The 13,476-nt window shown below is 47.7% G+C and overlaps 6 protein-coding genes across 6 annotated transcripts, besides 2 other annotated features; 2 read left to right on the forward strand and 4 right to left on the reverse strand.

Moving 5' to 3' along the window:
* Positions 1 to 452: 452 nt before the first annotated feature.
* Positions 453 to 1,438, reverse strand: N7457_005947 (uncharacterized protein; the record flags this gene model as incomplete). Its single annotated transcript, XM_057176991.1, has 2 exons — positions 453 to 1,187; positions 1,220 to 1,438. 2 exons carry the CDS (start codon positions 1,436 to 1,438, stop codon positions 453 to 455), a joined length of 954 nt encoding a protein of 317 aa, XP_057031293.1.
* Positions 1,439 to 2,565: 1,127 nt separating this feature from the next.
* N7457_005948 (uncharacterized protein) lies at positions 2,566 to 2,955 on the reverse strand (the record flags this gene model as incomplete). Its single annotated transcript, XM_057176992.1, has 1 exon — positions 2,566 to 2,955. One exon carries the CDS (start codon positions 2,953 to 2,955, stop codon positions 2,566 to 2,568), a length of 390 nt encoding a protein of 129 aa, XP_057031294.1.
* A 510-nt stretch (positions 2,956 to 3,465) lies between these two features.
* N7457_005949 (beta-glucosidase) lies at positions 3,466 to 5,858 on the reverse strand (the record flags this gene model as incomplete). Its single annotated transcript, XM_057176993.1, has 4 exons — positions 3,466 to 4,279; positions 4,351 to 4,505; positions 4,566 to 5,282; positions 5,337 to 5,858. 4 exons carry the CDS (start codon positions 5,856 to 5,858, stop codon positions 3,466 to 3,468), a joined length of 2,208 nt encoding a protein of 735 aa, XP_057031295.1.
* Positions 5,859 to 8,461: 2,603 nt separating this feature from the next.
* Positions 8,462 to 8,484: a sequence feature (Protein overlapping with rRNA (N7457_005950, KAJ5780790.1) was converted to a misc_feature.).
* A 16-nt stretch (positions 8,485 to 8,500) lies between these two features.
* Positions 8,501 to 8,681: a sequence feature (Protein overlapping with rRNA (N7457_005950, KAJ5780790.1) was converted to a misc_feature.).
* A 506-nt stretch (positions 8,682 to 9,187) lies between these two features.
* Positions 9,188 to 9,654, forward strand: N7457_005951 (RNA recognition motif domain-containing protein; the record flags this gene model as incomplete). The annotated part of the gene is made up of 4 exons (XM_057176995.1): positions 9,188 to 9,207; positions 9,258 to 9,330; positions 9,384 to 9,490; positions 9,555 to 9,654. The coding sequence occupies 4 exons, from the start codon at positions 9,188 to 9,190 to the stop codon at positions 9,652 to 9,654; spliced, it is 300 nt and encodes a 99-aa protein (XP_057031297.1).
* Positions 9,655 to 10,506: 852 nt separating this feature from the next.
* N7457_005952 (gelsolin family protein) lies at positions 10,507 to 11,691 on the forward strand (the record flags this gene model as incomplete). The annotated part of the gene is made up of 1 exon (XM_057176996.1): positions 10,507 to 11,691. The coding sequence occupies one exon, from the start codon at positions 10,507 to 10,509 to the stop codon at positions 11,689 to 11,691; it is 1,185 nt and encodes a 394-aa protein (XP_057031298.1).
* Positions 11,692 to 11,823: 132 nt separating this feature from the next.
* On the reverse strand, positions 11,824 to 12,498 carry N7457_005953 (uncharacterized protein; the record flags this gene model as incomplete). Its single annotated transcript, XM_057176997.1, has 3 exons — positions 11,824 to 11,981; positions 12,054 to 12,158; positions 12,222 to 12,498. 3 exons carry the CDS (start codon positions 12,496 to 12,498, stop codon positions 11,824 to 11,826), a joined length of 540 nt encoding a protein of 179 aa, XP_057031299.1.
* Positions 12,499 to 13,476: the final 978 nt, after the last annotated feature.

Genomic DNA, 13,476 nt, shown 5'->3' on the forward strand with positions numbered 1-13,476 from the left:
ATCAGAACAGCAGGATTTGTCGATACTTCGTGGAAATTCTATATCGCTCAGGGCCTCTATGGTCACACTTCGAAGGGGTTGTGAGAGAAGATACACGGGCACGCCTGGGCAAGGATTCCGGATGACCTACTCCGTACAAGATCGAGATATCGTGGACTTGGATGCTTCCGAAATATGTGACTTCAATTGCCATGTGATAGAAGAGCTAGGATCTTTCAAGTTACAGAAAGATAACAAAGATGCCGATCATAGAACTAGAATCAAGAGCGCACTTTGAGTTGAATCAATATAATAAGGAATGTGAGTGCCTAGTTGTGCTATCAGATTGCTACTCTTCAAGAGCATAATCATGAAGACGGGACAGAACAACCCCACGTAGAGAATAGGAAAAGACCATGAACGTTCAGAAAAGACACTGAAAAGGAACAACCAGAATCGCAGATCGTACCCTATCAGTTAGCAAGCCATGGATTCTGGCCTGCACCATAGCCATAGGGAATCCACGAGTTCTTGTAATATTTTTCCAGCACAGTTTCCAGATAGCTCATGTCATCGGTGCAATATCCACCGCCAGAAGGACCGATATGCGAGCAATGCACTTCCGGTCGGTACTGCACCATATGCTTGTGGACTTCGCGACACAGCAATGTGTTACGACCCAGCTCGTAGGATTTGCCAAACCGCACAGCGGTGGTCAAGTGGTTGTAACAAGCAGCAGTATCGGTGTATTGCTGGTTGGAGCCTGTACAATGTTGTTCATGTATATCACAGACTTTCGTGGCAAGCAGGTCTGAAAGGTAGGCGACAGCCTGGTCGGGTGAAGTCGCGTTGGTTTTGGTTGCCAACCCTTCGAGCAGGAAGTCCAGCAGGTACTCGAACCAACGGAACGTCGCATCGTACTGTACAATCTTGCCATCGGTATTGAACTCGATCCATGTGTCGATTGTCACTGGGACGAGGACGCCGAAACTGGTTGCGTTGAAGTTCACGACCGTTGTCGCGGAAGCGATGTTGTCGTTGGCAGCGAACTGGGTGATATTATATGCGATCGGAACACCGACCAGGCTAAGCTGCTCTGCATCTGAAAACAAGCCAAAGATATATTCCCGATTCAGCTCATCGCCGTCAAACGTGCGTGTGATGTCAACACGGCCTTGCACCTGTATCAAGTCAGACTGGTCCGATCCCTAGATACCAATGAAGACCAAGATCAACTTACATCCGGCGCAAAGACCGTGGTTGTATCGCCTTGAGTCTGTTTCAAATTTGCAGGGTAGAGAAAGGATTCCCAGAAGCTGTTCTCCAACTTCCAGAGTTCGTCAAATGTGAAAGTTGGGGATGAATTCTCGCGTAAGGCATTTTTGCTGGAGGAGACACAAGCAAATAAACAAACAAATATAAATGCAAAGAAACGGTGCTGAGGCAAGATCGAATGCATGATTCTATCTGTATGGAGTACAGCGCTCACAATTCGCCTGGCGTGAACCTGAACAGGGTCTCTGGATGGGTGTAGGGGATAACCTGGGCATTTTTGTACCTGGAAGAAGTGCTTTTGACACACTAGGCCCCCTGGCTCCCAGGACTGAGCTGTGCGGGGCTTCTTTTGGGCGCTACGATATACATGCCAGTTGCATTTTCATATATGCATGGAGGGCGCAGATAGGCACATCATATGCTCGTATTCGTTGCTCCCAGGTTCTCTATCTGGGATCATCCCTGTCCCCTAAATTTCGAGGATTAGTCCTGGTACGAGAGCAAGATTGTTTGCTCTGAAGCTCGTATCCCGTATAATTTACCTGGCTCATAGGGCTTATCTCTGTTAGTATTGGTGAGAAATTATAAGCGGTTCAGATTTTTATGAACGGCATGCCTGAATCAAACCGTTGCAGGACGCCTTGGTGAAGATCGGCGAATTTTACAACTAGTGACCTTTGGTATTGCTGTAATGAGTAAGTGCATACTCCGTACTCCGTAAAGACCAGTAAATTTGTTGTATCCGTACTCCGTACTCTTATTGCATTAGCTGTGCTGGGATTTATTGACGCTGCTTCTTTCGCCGTATCATTGGGTTTTATATTCCCCACCGATATAGATCATATTCTGAAGTGCTATGCAAATTCTTCCAAGTTTCTCGTTATAATGATGATAACGGTGATAACGGTGATAACGGAATCGATATGCAAGGAAATGAACTTAATCAATGCCTTTAATGCAGTTCGAGGTCACATATTTCTGCAGGGCTGGTAGTAACCCAGCCACTCCCGACCTGCTTGTACATAGTTCAGGCGCACAACCCCTCAGCCATAACGCGAAAAGCTTTGTAGAATTTCTATAAAGAGATCGACAACATTGTTTGCCCAGGTCACTATTTAGGGGACTATGGGTGAGACTATATTTCATTCCGCTGAGCACTGAGAGGCCCTCCACTTACGAGTATTGTAAACGGATCATTTCCTCGATTGAGACTAAACTACTAAAGGACTCTGAATAAAGGATGGACTGATGCAAGTCTTGGAAATTCGCTAGAGAAATAACATTATTCTAATCAATTGAGAAATCAGGCATCTAAAGACGTTTCAGAATGTCTCGAAGCCGATCGGCGACCCAGTCCTCGGTTCCCGAACAAATCATAAGTCTTTCACTGAGCTCGAGCAAGATATTCTCCATTGAATCCCATTCTGGGGAAACAGCATCATCAGAGCCGCCGGAAGTCTCGGAAACGTTAAAAGAATGGTCCGGGAAGTGCTCGGAGATGTTGGCCTGCAGCCGCTTGATCTTAGGCATTAACTTAACGAGCTGTTCTAGCCTTTCGCTCACTATTTGCCGATCTCCTGGATGATTGGTCAAGCTTGCAATCTGTCTCTCTAGCTTTCTTCGGATCGAAGAGAACTCTTGGTTGTAGGTCGGAATGAGATTTTCGACCCAGTCAGGCGAAAGGCTGCTGCAAAAATCCATTGTGAAATACTTAGCACGGGGTTTCCTAGGTAAGTGGGGTGTGGATATGAATGTGTTGGATAGAATAGTCGATGAAGCTGAGCAAATGGAAGTCAGGCTGATGATAGACTGATACTTCGGGCGGATGAACTGGCGGTATTTATACCCATCAAAAAGCCAAACCAATGCATATTGTGATGCAGAGGACGGGATCTCAGGATTCCAAATGATAAAGAAATCATGAATCGTTACAAAGCCCCTTCTTTGTGTCCTTTTGTATGGTCCAAGGCTTTCGTGCCGAGTGAAGACAACCCGACGGCGCCAGTTCCAACTTCCTACGGGACAATGGCCCCCAGATATGAGACAAAGGAACGAGTCCGATTCAGGGATTGCCGAGAAATTCATTCAATAGCGAGTGTGACCGAAAGGGTCTCAAATCCAAAATCTCCCGTTGACACAAGTCGGCTTCCATCATCAAATACCTATGTACATAACAAAGGGTATAGTCTGCTTTCAAAGAGCATATACAGCTCAAACAGTAAATCTCCCGTGCTGACGAATTTCACGACTAGAGCTTCCAACATACACAGTGAATCTTCCTCGAGGCACAACCCATTTCTGTGTCTGTACATCCCAGTAGCTTATATCACGGCGAGTGAGCTCAAAGGTAGCCATGCCTGGCTGTCCTGGCCGAAGATTCAACTTCTGGAATCCTCGAAGTTGCTTTGGAGGAGTACTGGGAGCAGATTTCGGAAGACCAATATAGAGCTGAGCAACCTCGGCTCCGGCCACTCTACCAACGTTTCGAACGATGACAGAGATAGTGCCGACCGACTCAAAAAGATCCTCTGCTCCTCCAGGAACAATGCGTCCCTTTGATGGTCCGGCTGTGGCAACGACATCAACCGACAGCCTGTTATACTGGAAGCTCGTATATGATAGACCATAGCCAAACTCGTAGCGAGGACTAATGCCGTTCTGGTCGAAGTGGCGGTAGTCAATGAACAGGTCTTCAACGAAATTGTCATCCAGGGCATTGGTCCACCTAGCCCCATAGTCTGCAACCTCTCTGGCAATAGTGTAGGGCAACTTACCACTGGGAGAGGTGCTACCGTACAGCACATCAACCAGGGCATTACCACTTTCTTGGCCTGGTAGTCCTGCCCAGACAATGGCTTTGACGGAGGGCTGCGCGAGAATTGTCTCCAAGATAATCGGCCCCACACTGTGCACGACTACGATGACATTTTTGTTCGCTGCTGCGACGGACTTGACAAGCTCGTTGCCGTTATGCCATGGATCAAGATGGTTTCTGTCGCCAGCATGGCCTTCCACTGTGATATAGCTATGTGGGGCGTTAGTAACCGGGAATCGCACCGAGTTTGAAGTTTCAGGGAGACATATAACATAACTCACCCCTCGCCTGAGTCTGCGTTAATAAATACTACGGCAGTTTCGGCCGCTGCCGCTGCGGAGGCAGCAGCAGTTGTGTCGTCGGTAGTACTCTGTATGATTTTTGTACCATCCTTCTTGGCTCGAGTTTGGATTGCATCGAACGGAGCAATGAGATACTAGATATTTGTTGTCAGTTTTCCGATTGAGCGTTGATCGTTTGCTATTGACTCGCTTACAGGGAACTCGGATGTGCCACTACCCCATCCCATTGCAAGGGTGCCATTATTGCAGCCACGGTCCACACACGCATTGGGGCCGTTGAGGTTGGCGATAGCATCTTGTCCAATGATCGCTAGGCTCTTGGGTCGTCGGAGAGGTAAAGCATGTCTCTGATTTTTTAATAGCACAATGGAGTCACGGGCAACTACGCGGGCGACACTGGCATGATCAGCTGTGACGTCGATGCTGGCCTTGCCGCCATTCCAAGAACTGAATGTCACCTCTGGGTAACCTTGATCTTGATCAAGAAGATACCAGGCCGCCAGGATGCGGGTTGCCATGTCATCCAAACGAGACTGCGGGACGGAGCCATTGGCCACGGCATCAACTAGGTTAGTCCCCCAGAAGATACTGCCAGGTGGGGTATTAAAGTCGCTTCCAGGCATTGTCATATCAAGTCCAGCCAAAGCGCTGTTGGCATTAGTGTGCTGTGCATTCCAGTCGCTCATAATATAGCCAGGGAAGCCGAGCTCGTCCTTCAAGAGCTTGTTCAAAAGGTCATCACTTTCGCAGGCCCAAGTCTGATTCAACTTGTTATAGGAGCACATGACAGAAGCCACATTCGCCTTGACTGCGTTCATGAATGGCCATGCGTATAGCTCATGCGTTGCGCGGTCGCCAATGTTTGAGCTCATTGTTTCCCGGTTGTGTTCTTGCTCGTTCCCAAGCCAGTGCTATGTTACGGTCACAACAGGAACAAAATACCAATGGAATGGATATCAAGATACCTTTGCGCAGGCCTGCACACCTGCATCTTGCATACCCTGAATTGTCTCCTCCATAGCAACCCCACTCAGATACGGGTCCACCGAAAAGCCTTCCCAGTTCCTACCGCCATCGGGGTTTTTGCCTAGAGGACCAGCCGCCGGGCCTAGCTGCACATGGACACCAAGACCCTTAGCCTCTTCTCCCATTGCCTGGCCACGTGCGTACAAGAGACTGCGATCCCACGTTGCTCCAGCATTTATACCCGCGGGAAAGGCTGTGACAGGGTTGGCAAAGCGGAGTCCTAGTGGAGAGTCTTGCAAACACAGAGAGGGATAGTCAATTGAGCTAGGTGCGTAGGTGTTGCCCACACAAGGCCCTCCCGACCAGGTCACTCCAGTGGCAATCCCAACCTTTTCAGTTTGGTTCAGCTTTTGGAGCGCCACTTTGGCCTTTGAGTAAGCGACATCCCAGCCGGCAGACCCTGAGCCATAAGCATCAGCCGCGAGACTGAATACCAAAGCAGAGAAAAGAAGACTATGCATATTGTCCTTCACCATGAGTGGTCGCTCAAGAAAATATCTCCTCTGGTCGGGGGTGCAGGTGTGCGCTTTATAAACCCCCCAGAGGATATTTTGGCTTAAATTCCTAAGCCATAACTCTCTCCCCTTAGTTCCCGATCTTGGCCGGGGCGCCAGTGGTGGATTTGCAACCCATGATCACCTTGAAGCGGTATCTCCTTTGCCAAGGAAGCAGAAAATGAGCTGCCCCATGTACAATGACACATGGATGGTCGCATTGTCACACTGCAACATGCAGATGAATACCCAAGTAGGGTTAGGTCACTGATGGTGTCCGCGGAACACGGGGGAACCTCCCTTTATTGGCACACAACAGACGGAATGTGGGTAAATACACCGAGCATTTTGAGATATAGCCTAAAGCCTCTGGTTGCTTTTCTTGAATGGGCTTGAATTGGAAATCGAGACCCCGCGAGCCCTTTGGAAGCTTCACAACCCCGCACGTTTTTGACGTCTGAAGATACTTCCGTTAATACTCCGACGCTGGCTTGACGGCCAATTTGCCATTTTAGACGGTCACAACCGCGAATGGGGTTGAAGGCGAACACCAAGGGTTATTATTGCAAAAGAAAAAAGGACAGAGATCAAAAACGGAGGATACATGACTATTTCCGAAGAAGCAAACATGACTTCCGAAGACCTCGCTGCCTAAGGCTAGTGTCGACACCTCAGCGCCATGGTTTCAACTTACAGCTATTACTTCGATGGCCCCTTCTTCTATGCTAACTAGGTAATATCGACAAGTGTAATTGAAAGGATGTAAATTTGAGGTTGTTTGACATAGAATCATGTGTGGTTAGGAATCACAACTGATAAATGGGCCACTTTTATATTATTCCTGTCATCATCGACTAAATTAGCCCGCAACATTGACCCAGCAAAGAACAAGATCAGATGTCTGAGAATGGATATAGTTATTTCATATTGTGCTTGAATGAACTATTTCTAAGGGTCTCTTTCTCCCCTCCTGTTTCGTCATGACCTCTTGATACCAAGCGAATCCCTGTTTTCAACACCTTGACTTCTCAATAATTTAACCTCCTCTCTCTATATCTCACATCCATCTCACTTGAATCAGCCCCAGATCAAGAAAGAGTTGGTTCATACTTGCTTTGAAAACTGAACCAGCGTTACCAAGCGCTATAAAAGTACTTCTGCTCGATTCAATCATGCCACTAGCTTTGACCCTTATTTATGTGTGTTCTTTTGGGCCTTTAGGGTGAATTTACCTAGACAAGGCGTAATATCAACTGGGCATGTAAATAGGACAAACTCCTGCTTGTTAAGTTCTAACAGTGGAAGTCTTAAATTTTACCTACAGATAAAGAGCTTCTTTTTTCGATTGAGCCGCGTTTCCTGGAAGCAACACGGCATATACCGCTCCTGAATTGAACGTTTATATTATAAGACACTCACTGGGTTTCTTTTGAGGAATGGAGCACATAGTCTCGGTAGCCATAATACCAAAATGAGTATGCGAATCGAAGTCCTAAAGGGATTGCGGCAACTAGCAAACCTACATTTCGGATATGACAGGCATTCACCTAAAAGATCTTGACGTAATAGCATGAGGTGTGCCAACCTTGGTGGTCCGATGAATAATATAACTACATGGAGGTAAGATCTCTCTCTCATATTTATCTGACTTAACAACCCCATCAGCCATTTCGAGCGAAAATTCAATCCACAAACCCCCTACACCAAAATTCGAAGGGGATATTTTGATTGTCTTTTTAGTAGTCTTTTTAGTATTTTTGTTACAGATATCTTCTTCTCCTCCCAAGACATATACGGTATGAATAACTTCAATTAGAGACTATGATTTACAATACAGTAATGAGTGGTGTCAAGAGCGGTCCAAGCCAGACATATTTAGGCAACCAATTCGACTTTAATTGGAACCGACCCCTGAGCGCTATATACCTTTGTAGTTGTGTGCCCACGTGTTTGTCACCACGCATTGGTGCCCAGGCCAAACCGACGGTAACTTGGGAAGACGGCAAAACAATTGAAGCAGGCCTTTGTATACCTGCTACTGGCGCAGTGCCTAATACCAGCTTCGTCCACGGGTCCTTATTGACAGCCAATGGCCGGGTAGAGACCAATGCCTCTACCCTGCGTGTGGAGGATACTGGTCCACGAGTCTATGTGGTTGGAGATGTGGCATCGCATGCGCGTCCATCAGTACACAAAATTTTGAATATGATTGCCACTCTATTTGCGAATATTACACGGGATTTTCTCGTTGCGACTGGAAGGGTGGGGAGAGTGCTGTCGGTACTGATCGTGTGTTCACGGAGCATCTTCGGGCAACCCAGCTCGTGCCAGTTGGCAAGAGCAAGGGTGTAGGTGCAAGGCTGGGACTATTGGCTATGGAAGGGGGCTTGGATTGGCAAGCAGTGGGCTAAAGAATCGGGAAGAATTTACTTTTCGAGATACGCTCATCCACATCTTGTCTTTGCTTGTGGCGGGAAACAGATTCTCCTCCAATAACAGGTGATATGGCTTTAATCTCCACCATTGCACCTCCTAACAGCACTCTATTTGAGATAATACACTGCATACATATGTCTAACCCTGGCGACGATCGGTACATACGACCATAGGGTGTGGAAAATAGGGCTTCCCGTCCGCTCAGCCGTACTCAAGCCACACGCCGGTGAGTTAGTAGTTGGGTGGGTGACCACCAGCGAATCCTCACTGTTGTATGTTTTTTTGCTTTTTTTGCTGATTGCCAGAGTCATATCATCGCTCTGGAATGTATTTTCGACCTGCACATATGTATAAAATTTAAGTTGTATGCAAGAATGAACTCGCCCATATCCACTTCTGTGCCTCCTGGGTGGTGGCGTTCTCACGGAATTACGCATCCTTTGTCCCTCCTATTCGATAGTCCAGTGTAGATCCTGTTCATCTGTTATGCACACAACAGCCAATGTCATATTTTACTCGATGGCATGGCAGATCCTGTCAGCCTATCGTTCATCGCTTAAGAAATTCTGCCATTGGGGGGTGCATAAGTCGAGACATTGGAGAAACCATCCCTGTGGAGCATTACCAGGCGAGTAGTAACTTGAAAATTCCCTGAGAATTCGAAGAATCCCAAAGATGGAATCCCGAACCCAAGCGTGTGTTCTTTGTGGATGAGTTGCCTCTGAAAGACGTGCTCGAGATTTATGCGGGGCGAAATGAGATTTGCCTCTCACCGCCACGAAGGCCCTATATCTCCTTCAGATGCCCCGCATCTTGTAAGTCTCTTCATCAACACCTCGTGACTCCCAATTTCTTTCAAAATGTCCAAGATCTACGTCGGGTATGTCGATTTTTGTCTTATTCTGTTGCTCATGCTGACCTGAATCTTAGAAACCTTTCATGGCACACCAGCGACGAGTCGCTGCGCGCGGCCTTCGGTGAGTTCGGCAACATTGTCGACTCTGTACGTGAAAATTCCACCCCCTTTGACCCTGAAAATACTAATCTTTGTCCTAGATCGTCATGGTTGACCGTGAGACTGGTCGCTCCCGTGGCTTCGGCTTCGTCACCTACTCTTCCGCTGAGGAGGCCGAGGCTGCCATCAACGGCCTTAACGAGCAAGAGTACGTGTTTGATCTCTTCACCCTTATCGCCGAGCCTTTTTTTTTGCTAACAACTCTCCTTTAGTCTCGATGGTCGCCGCATCCGTGTCAACCTCGCCAACGCCCGCCCCTCCAACGGTGGTGGTTTCGGTGGTGCCGGTGGCGCCGGTGGTGGCCGCTGGTAAATGTATTTAACGACCAAAAAAGTGCGCGACGGTTATGTGGGGAGCGAGAAAAACGTGATATCTTGACGCTTAGCGTTGGTGACGGGTGCTTTGTGCGCCTCTGAGAAATCAGTCACAGGCAGTTACTACAGTACTCCAGGAGTAGATAGTATATTCCCTCGGTGTTTCATATACCTCAAGGACATTTGGAATTTTATCTCAGGGCCGATCATCTCGTGCACTGATTTACCTACCCATTTTGATCTTCGTAACTCAATTTTTTCCCTTATGGATGGCACTTCACAAGCGATTGGTGGCCCATTCCTACAACGTACCGTATGTACTCTTACATATCATAGACCGTATAGTCTCGACAAAATTCAAACAGAATCGAGGACTAAAATTTGATATTCTGTGTCGCCCAAAATTGTGCGTTGAAATTTTCGTCAGGGCATAATGTAGGCAAGCTTTCGTTTGATTGCATTGTTCATCTAACTAGCTACCTAGGTGCATACTCCTAGCCCTACTTTGAATCTCCCTTGCAATTTATCCAATTCTGAAGCGACTAGTTCTTTTCGACCAATGAAGCCATAACCCAAAATGTGGCGTTTGCCGCGCCACCTTTCTAGTCCAGAAGCGTACGTTCAACAGAGAAACCCTCCGCGTTTCTGATAAGCTTCAGCCTCATATCAACAGCTACATAATCAGGATTTGTAGCACTAACTAAAAATAGGAACTTGGATATTACCGACGTCATTGGCCAATTGCTTCCAAAATCCGATGCCCCGCGGCTCAGGACCCACCGCCAAACTGTCTCTCACCTTGTTAACACCCCCAGTCCTACACATCTTTGGAATATACCAGCTCACAAATATGGCTCCCCACGAAGGACTAGTACACCCAAAGGAGTACGACATCAAAGATAGCAACGTGGAACTGATCGGCACCGATATCGACCACCGCGTCAAGTACAACTCCGCCGCCGCAGAACCAGCCTGGAACAACGGCAAGATCGGCCAAGAACCCGGCCTATTCATCTGGCGCATCGAGAATTTCCAAGTCATCCCCTGGCCGAAGGAAAAGACCGGCCAGTTCTACGACGGCGATAGCTTCATCGTCCTGCACACGTACAAAGTCGGCGATGATAAGCTCGGCCATGATATCTTCTTCTGGCTAGGCAGCAAGACCACGCAGGATGAAGCCGGAACCGCCGCATATAAAACCGTCGAGTTAGATGAGTTTCTGCACGGTGCGGCGACTCAACATCGAGAGGTCCAGGACCATCCTTCGGATGAGTTCCTCGCCCTGTTCCGCCACTACGCTGTCCGGTCTGGAGGTGTGCGGTCTGGGTTTACACATGTGGAGCCTGAGGCGCGTGAGGAGGTGCTCACTTTACTGCGTGTTTTCAAGCATCCCGGTATTGCTCGTCTTGATTCGCTCATCGTGCATGAGGTCGAGCCTACGTGGGAGAGCCTTGATGAGAATGATGTCTTTGTTTTGGATAAGGGCAACAAGATCTGGGTCTGGCAGGGTAAGAAGTGCAGCCCGATGGAGAAGGCCAAGGCGGCACAGGTGGTTAATGATATGACGCTGGCCAAGCATGTTGATGTCGAGGTTCTCTCTCAACTTGAGGCTAGATCTAAGATATTTGTCGATTTGTTGGGCGGGAAAGATGTCGCTCGGCCTACGTTGGAGGCGCCCAGGCCTGGACGATTTGCCAAGAGAGGTGTTGATGAGAGTGGTCGCTCACGCAAGCTCTTCAGACTCAGCGATGCTTCAGGAAACTTGTCCTTTGATCTTATGAAGGATGGGCAGCCTGTCAATCGATCTGATTTCGATGGCAATGATGTCTTCCTTTACGATGCCGGCACCATGCTGTGGGTCTGGCAGGGTTCTGGAGCTAGTGCGAGCGAGAAAGCGATGTGGCTCAAGGTTGCCCAATTCTACATTCGCAAGCTCCAGGAAAGTCAGGAGTCTTCCGAGGCGTATCTTATGCCGATCTCAAAGGTTGCGCAAGGTTATGAGAGCCCGGCATTTTTGAAAGCACTTGAAGTCTAAACTTGTGTATAATATATTCTTGATATGCAAATGAAAGGAACGAAATTTGTATCATGCAACGATCCGTATTCCGTCTAATGACGAGCATTTGCTCATGTAAATTGTGATCTGTTCCCTATTCGGGACAGAGCATTAAATCAACTCGGTCGCATTCTCTCCCTTGTCCAAAGCATCAGCCTCTTTCCGCAGCACATCAGCCCGGAATCTTCTAAACGCAGTTTCGATTCTCTTCCTGCTCTCAGGATCCGCCGACATACTCCTCGTGGCACTCGCTGCACCACCAGCAAAGCCTAATCACATCAATCCCTTGTCAGCATGATCTCCCAAAAGCCGTCAACTACCACGTTGAAAAGGATTCTTACCAAGCTCGCCACCCAAGAGTAACCCACCAGCCGAGGCAAAGAGGTATGTCGCAACATCGCCTAGTGTAGTAGGTTTCAACAGCGGCGTGAGGTCAGGAATGGATTCTAAACACAGATTAACAATCAAAATCTTTGCGCTATCATTCTCCCTTGCATCTAAGAACGTACCAGTTCGACCATCTTGGAACATAACCTTTGTAGGCTTCTCTTGGGCGCGAATAGCTGAGAAGAACGCTTTGCGCGTACTGCGCAGTCTGATCGCGGCAAGGAGACCAAGACTCACTCCGATCGCTGACCCGACTGTTGTCCACAATGAGACCGAAGATGCGGCAGCTTTGAGCTTATCGCGGTCCTCGGACTGAAGATCATGTTGCATGTGCTGATCGGCGAGCCTGGCCAGCTCGTCAGAGCGTTGTTGGCGGAGAATAGCGAGCGAATCGGCCATTTTTTAAGCGGGCTAATGCAAAGAAATCTAGTCTAGGCTCTCAAAGTTGTATGAAAGAAGTCAAGATTAACAAAGTACCGCCGCTCGGAATAAATTAGGACTCCGTAGCTGTGGCTCACATGGTGACGTCATTATGCCGGAGTTCCGGCCGTCGAGTTGTCGAAGCTATTTGCCCTCATCGACGAGCTACCAGATGAGAGTATCTGCAAAGCCCATACCTTCGAATCCAGTATGCAAGTTCGCAGCACTTCCACACTGCAACCACCTACACGATGAGGCAAACTCGCATTTGCTTGTTGAGAACCATGCCTGAGGCAGGATTCTCTCATCCGCAGGATTATCAACGCTACGCCCTTTTTGTCTTTTCTGCCGAAAAGCCCACCTTTGGGGGCCAAATTGAGGACTCCGATCCTCGGCACACAAAGGGGTATAAATAGTAGGAAAAGGCAGATATTATCTAGATCTTCAGACAATTCAATACTTCCATGAGAGATCCTATTCCTAGTATCATTTGAACCCATTATTGAAACCCTATATGCTATATCATACCTCTATATCTTCAATAGGTTATGAGCCCGGCTATCTCTAATAGCCGGAATACCTAAATTACGTAGTATAGTCTATTTACTATATTTACTAGCAAATATTTGCTTGCCCCTATACACCTTTTCATCTGATCTTTGCCTAGACCTATATATATAGGTCCTCACCCTAGGATCTCTCTCTTCTTCTTATATATATCTCACCTCTTATTTCATACCTTACCTTTTATACCTATACCTCTCGATCTCTCGTAGATCTACCTATTTTTTTATTAATTTTATTATAACCCCTATTACCCGACGGTCCTAGCGAGATAGGGGGGTATCTAGTGTACCTAGTGCACCCTATATACCCCACGAACCCTCCGACTCCGACGCCGACCGACTAGACGAATTAGGGTCCGATAATAACTATAGTAGCGCCTTAGGCGAGGGT

This window comes from Penicillium paradoxum, assembly GCF_028828445.1.
Source record: "Penicillium paradoxum strain IBT 22861 chromosome Unknown utg000005l_segment0_segment0, whole genome shotgun sequence".
NCBI classification, from domain to species: domain Eukaryota; kingdom Fungi; phylum Ascomycota; class Eurotiomycetes; order Eurotiales; family Aspergillaceae; genus Penicillium; species Penicillium paradoxum.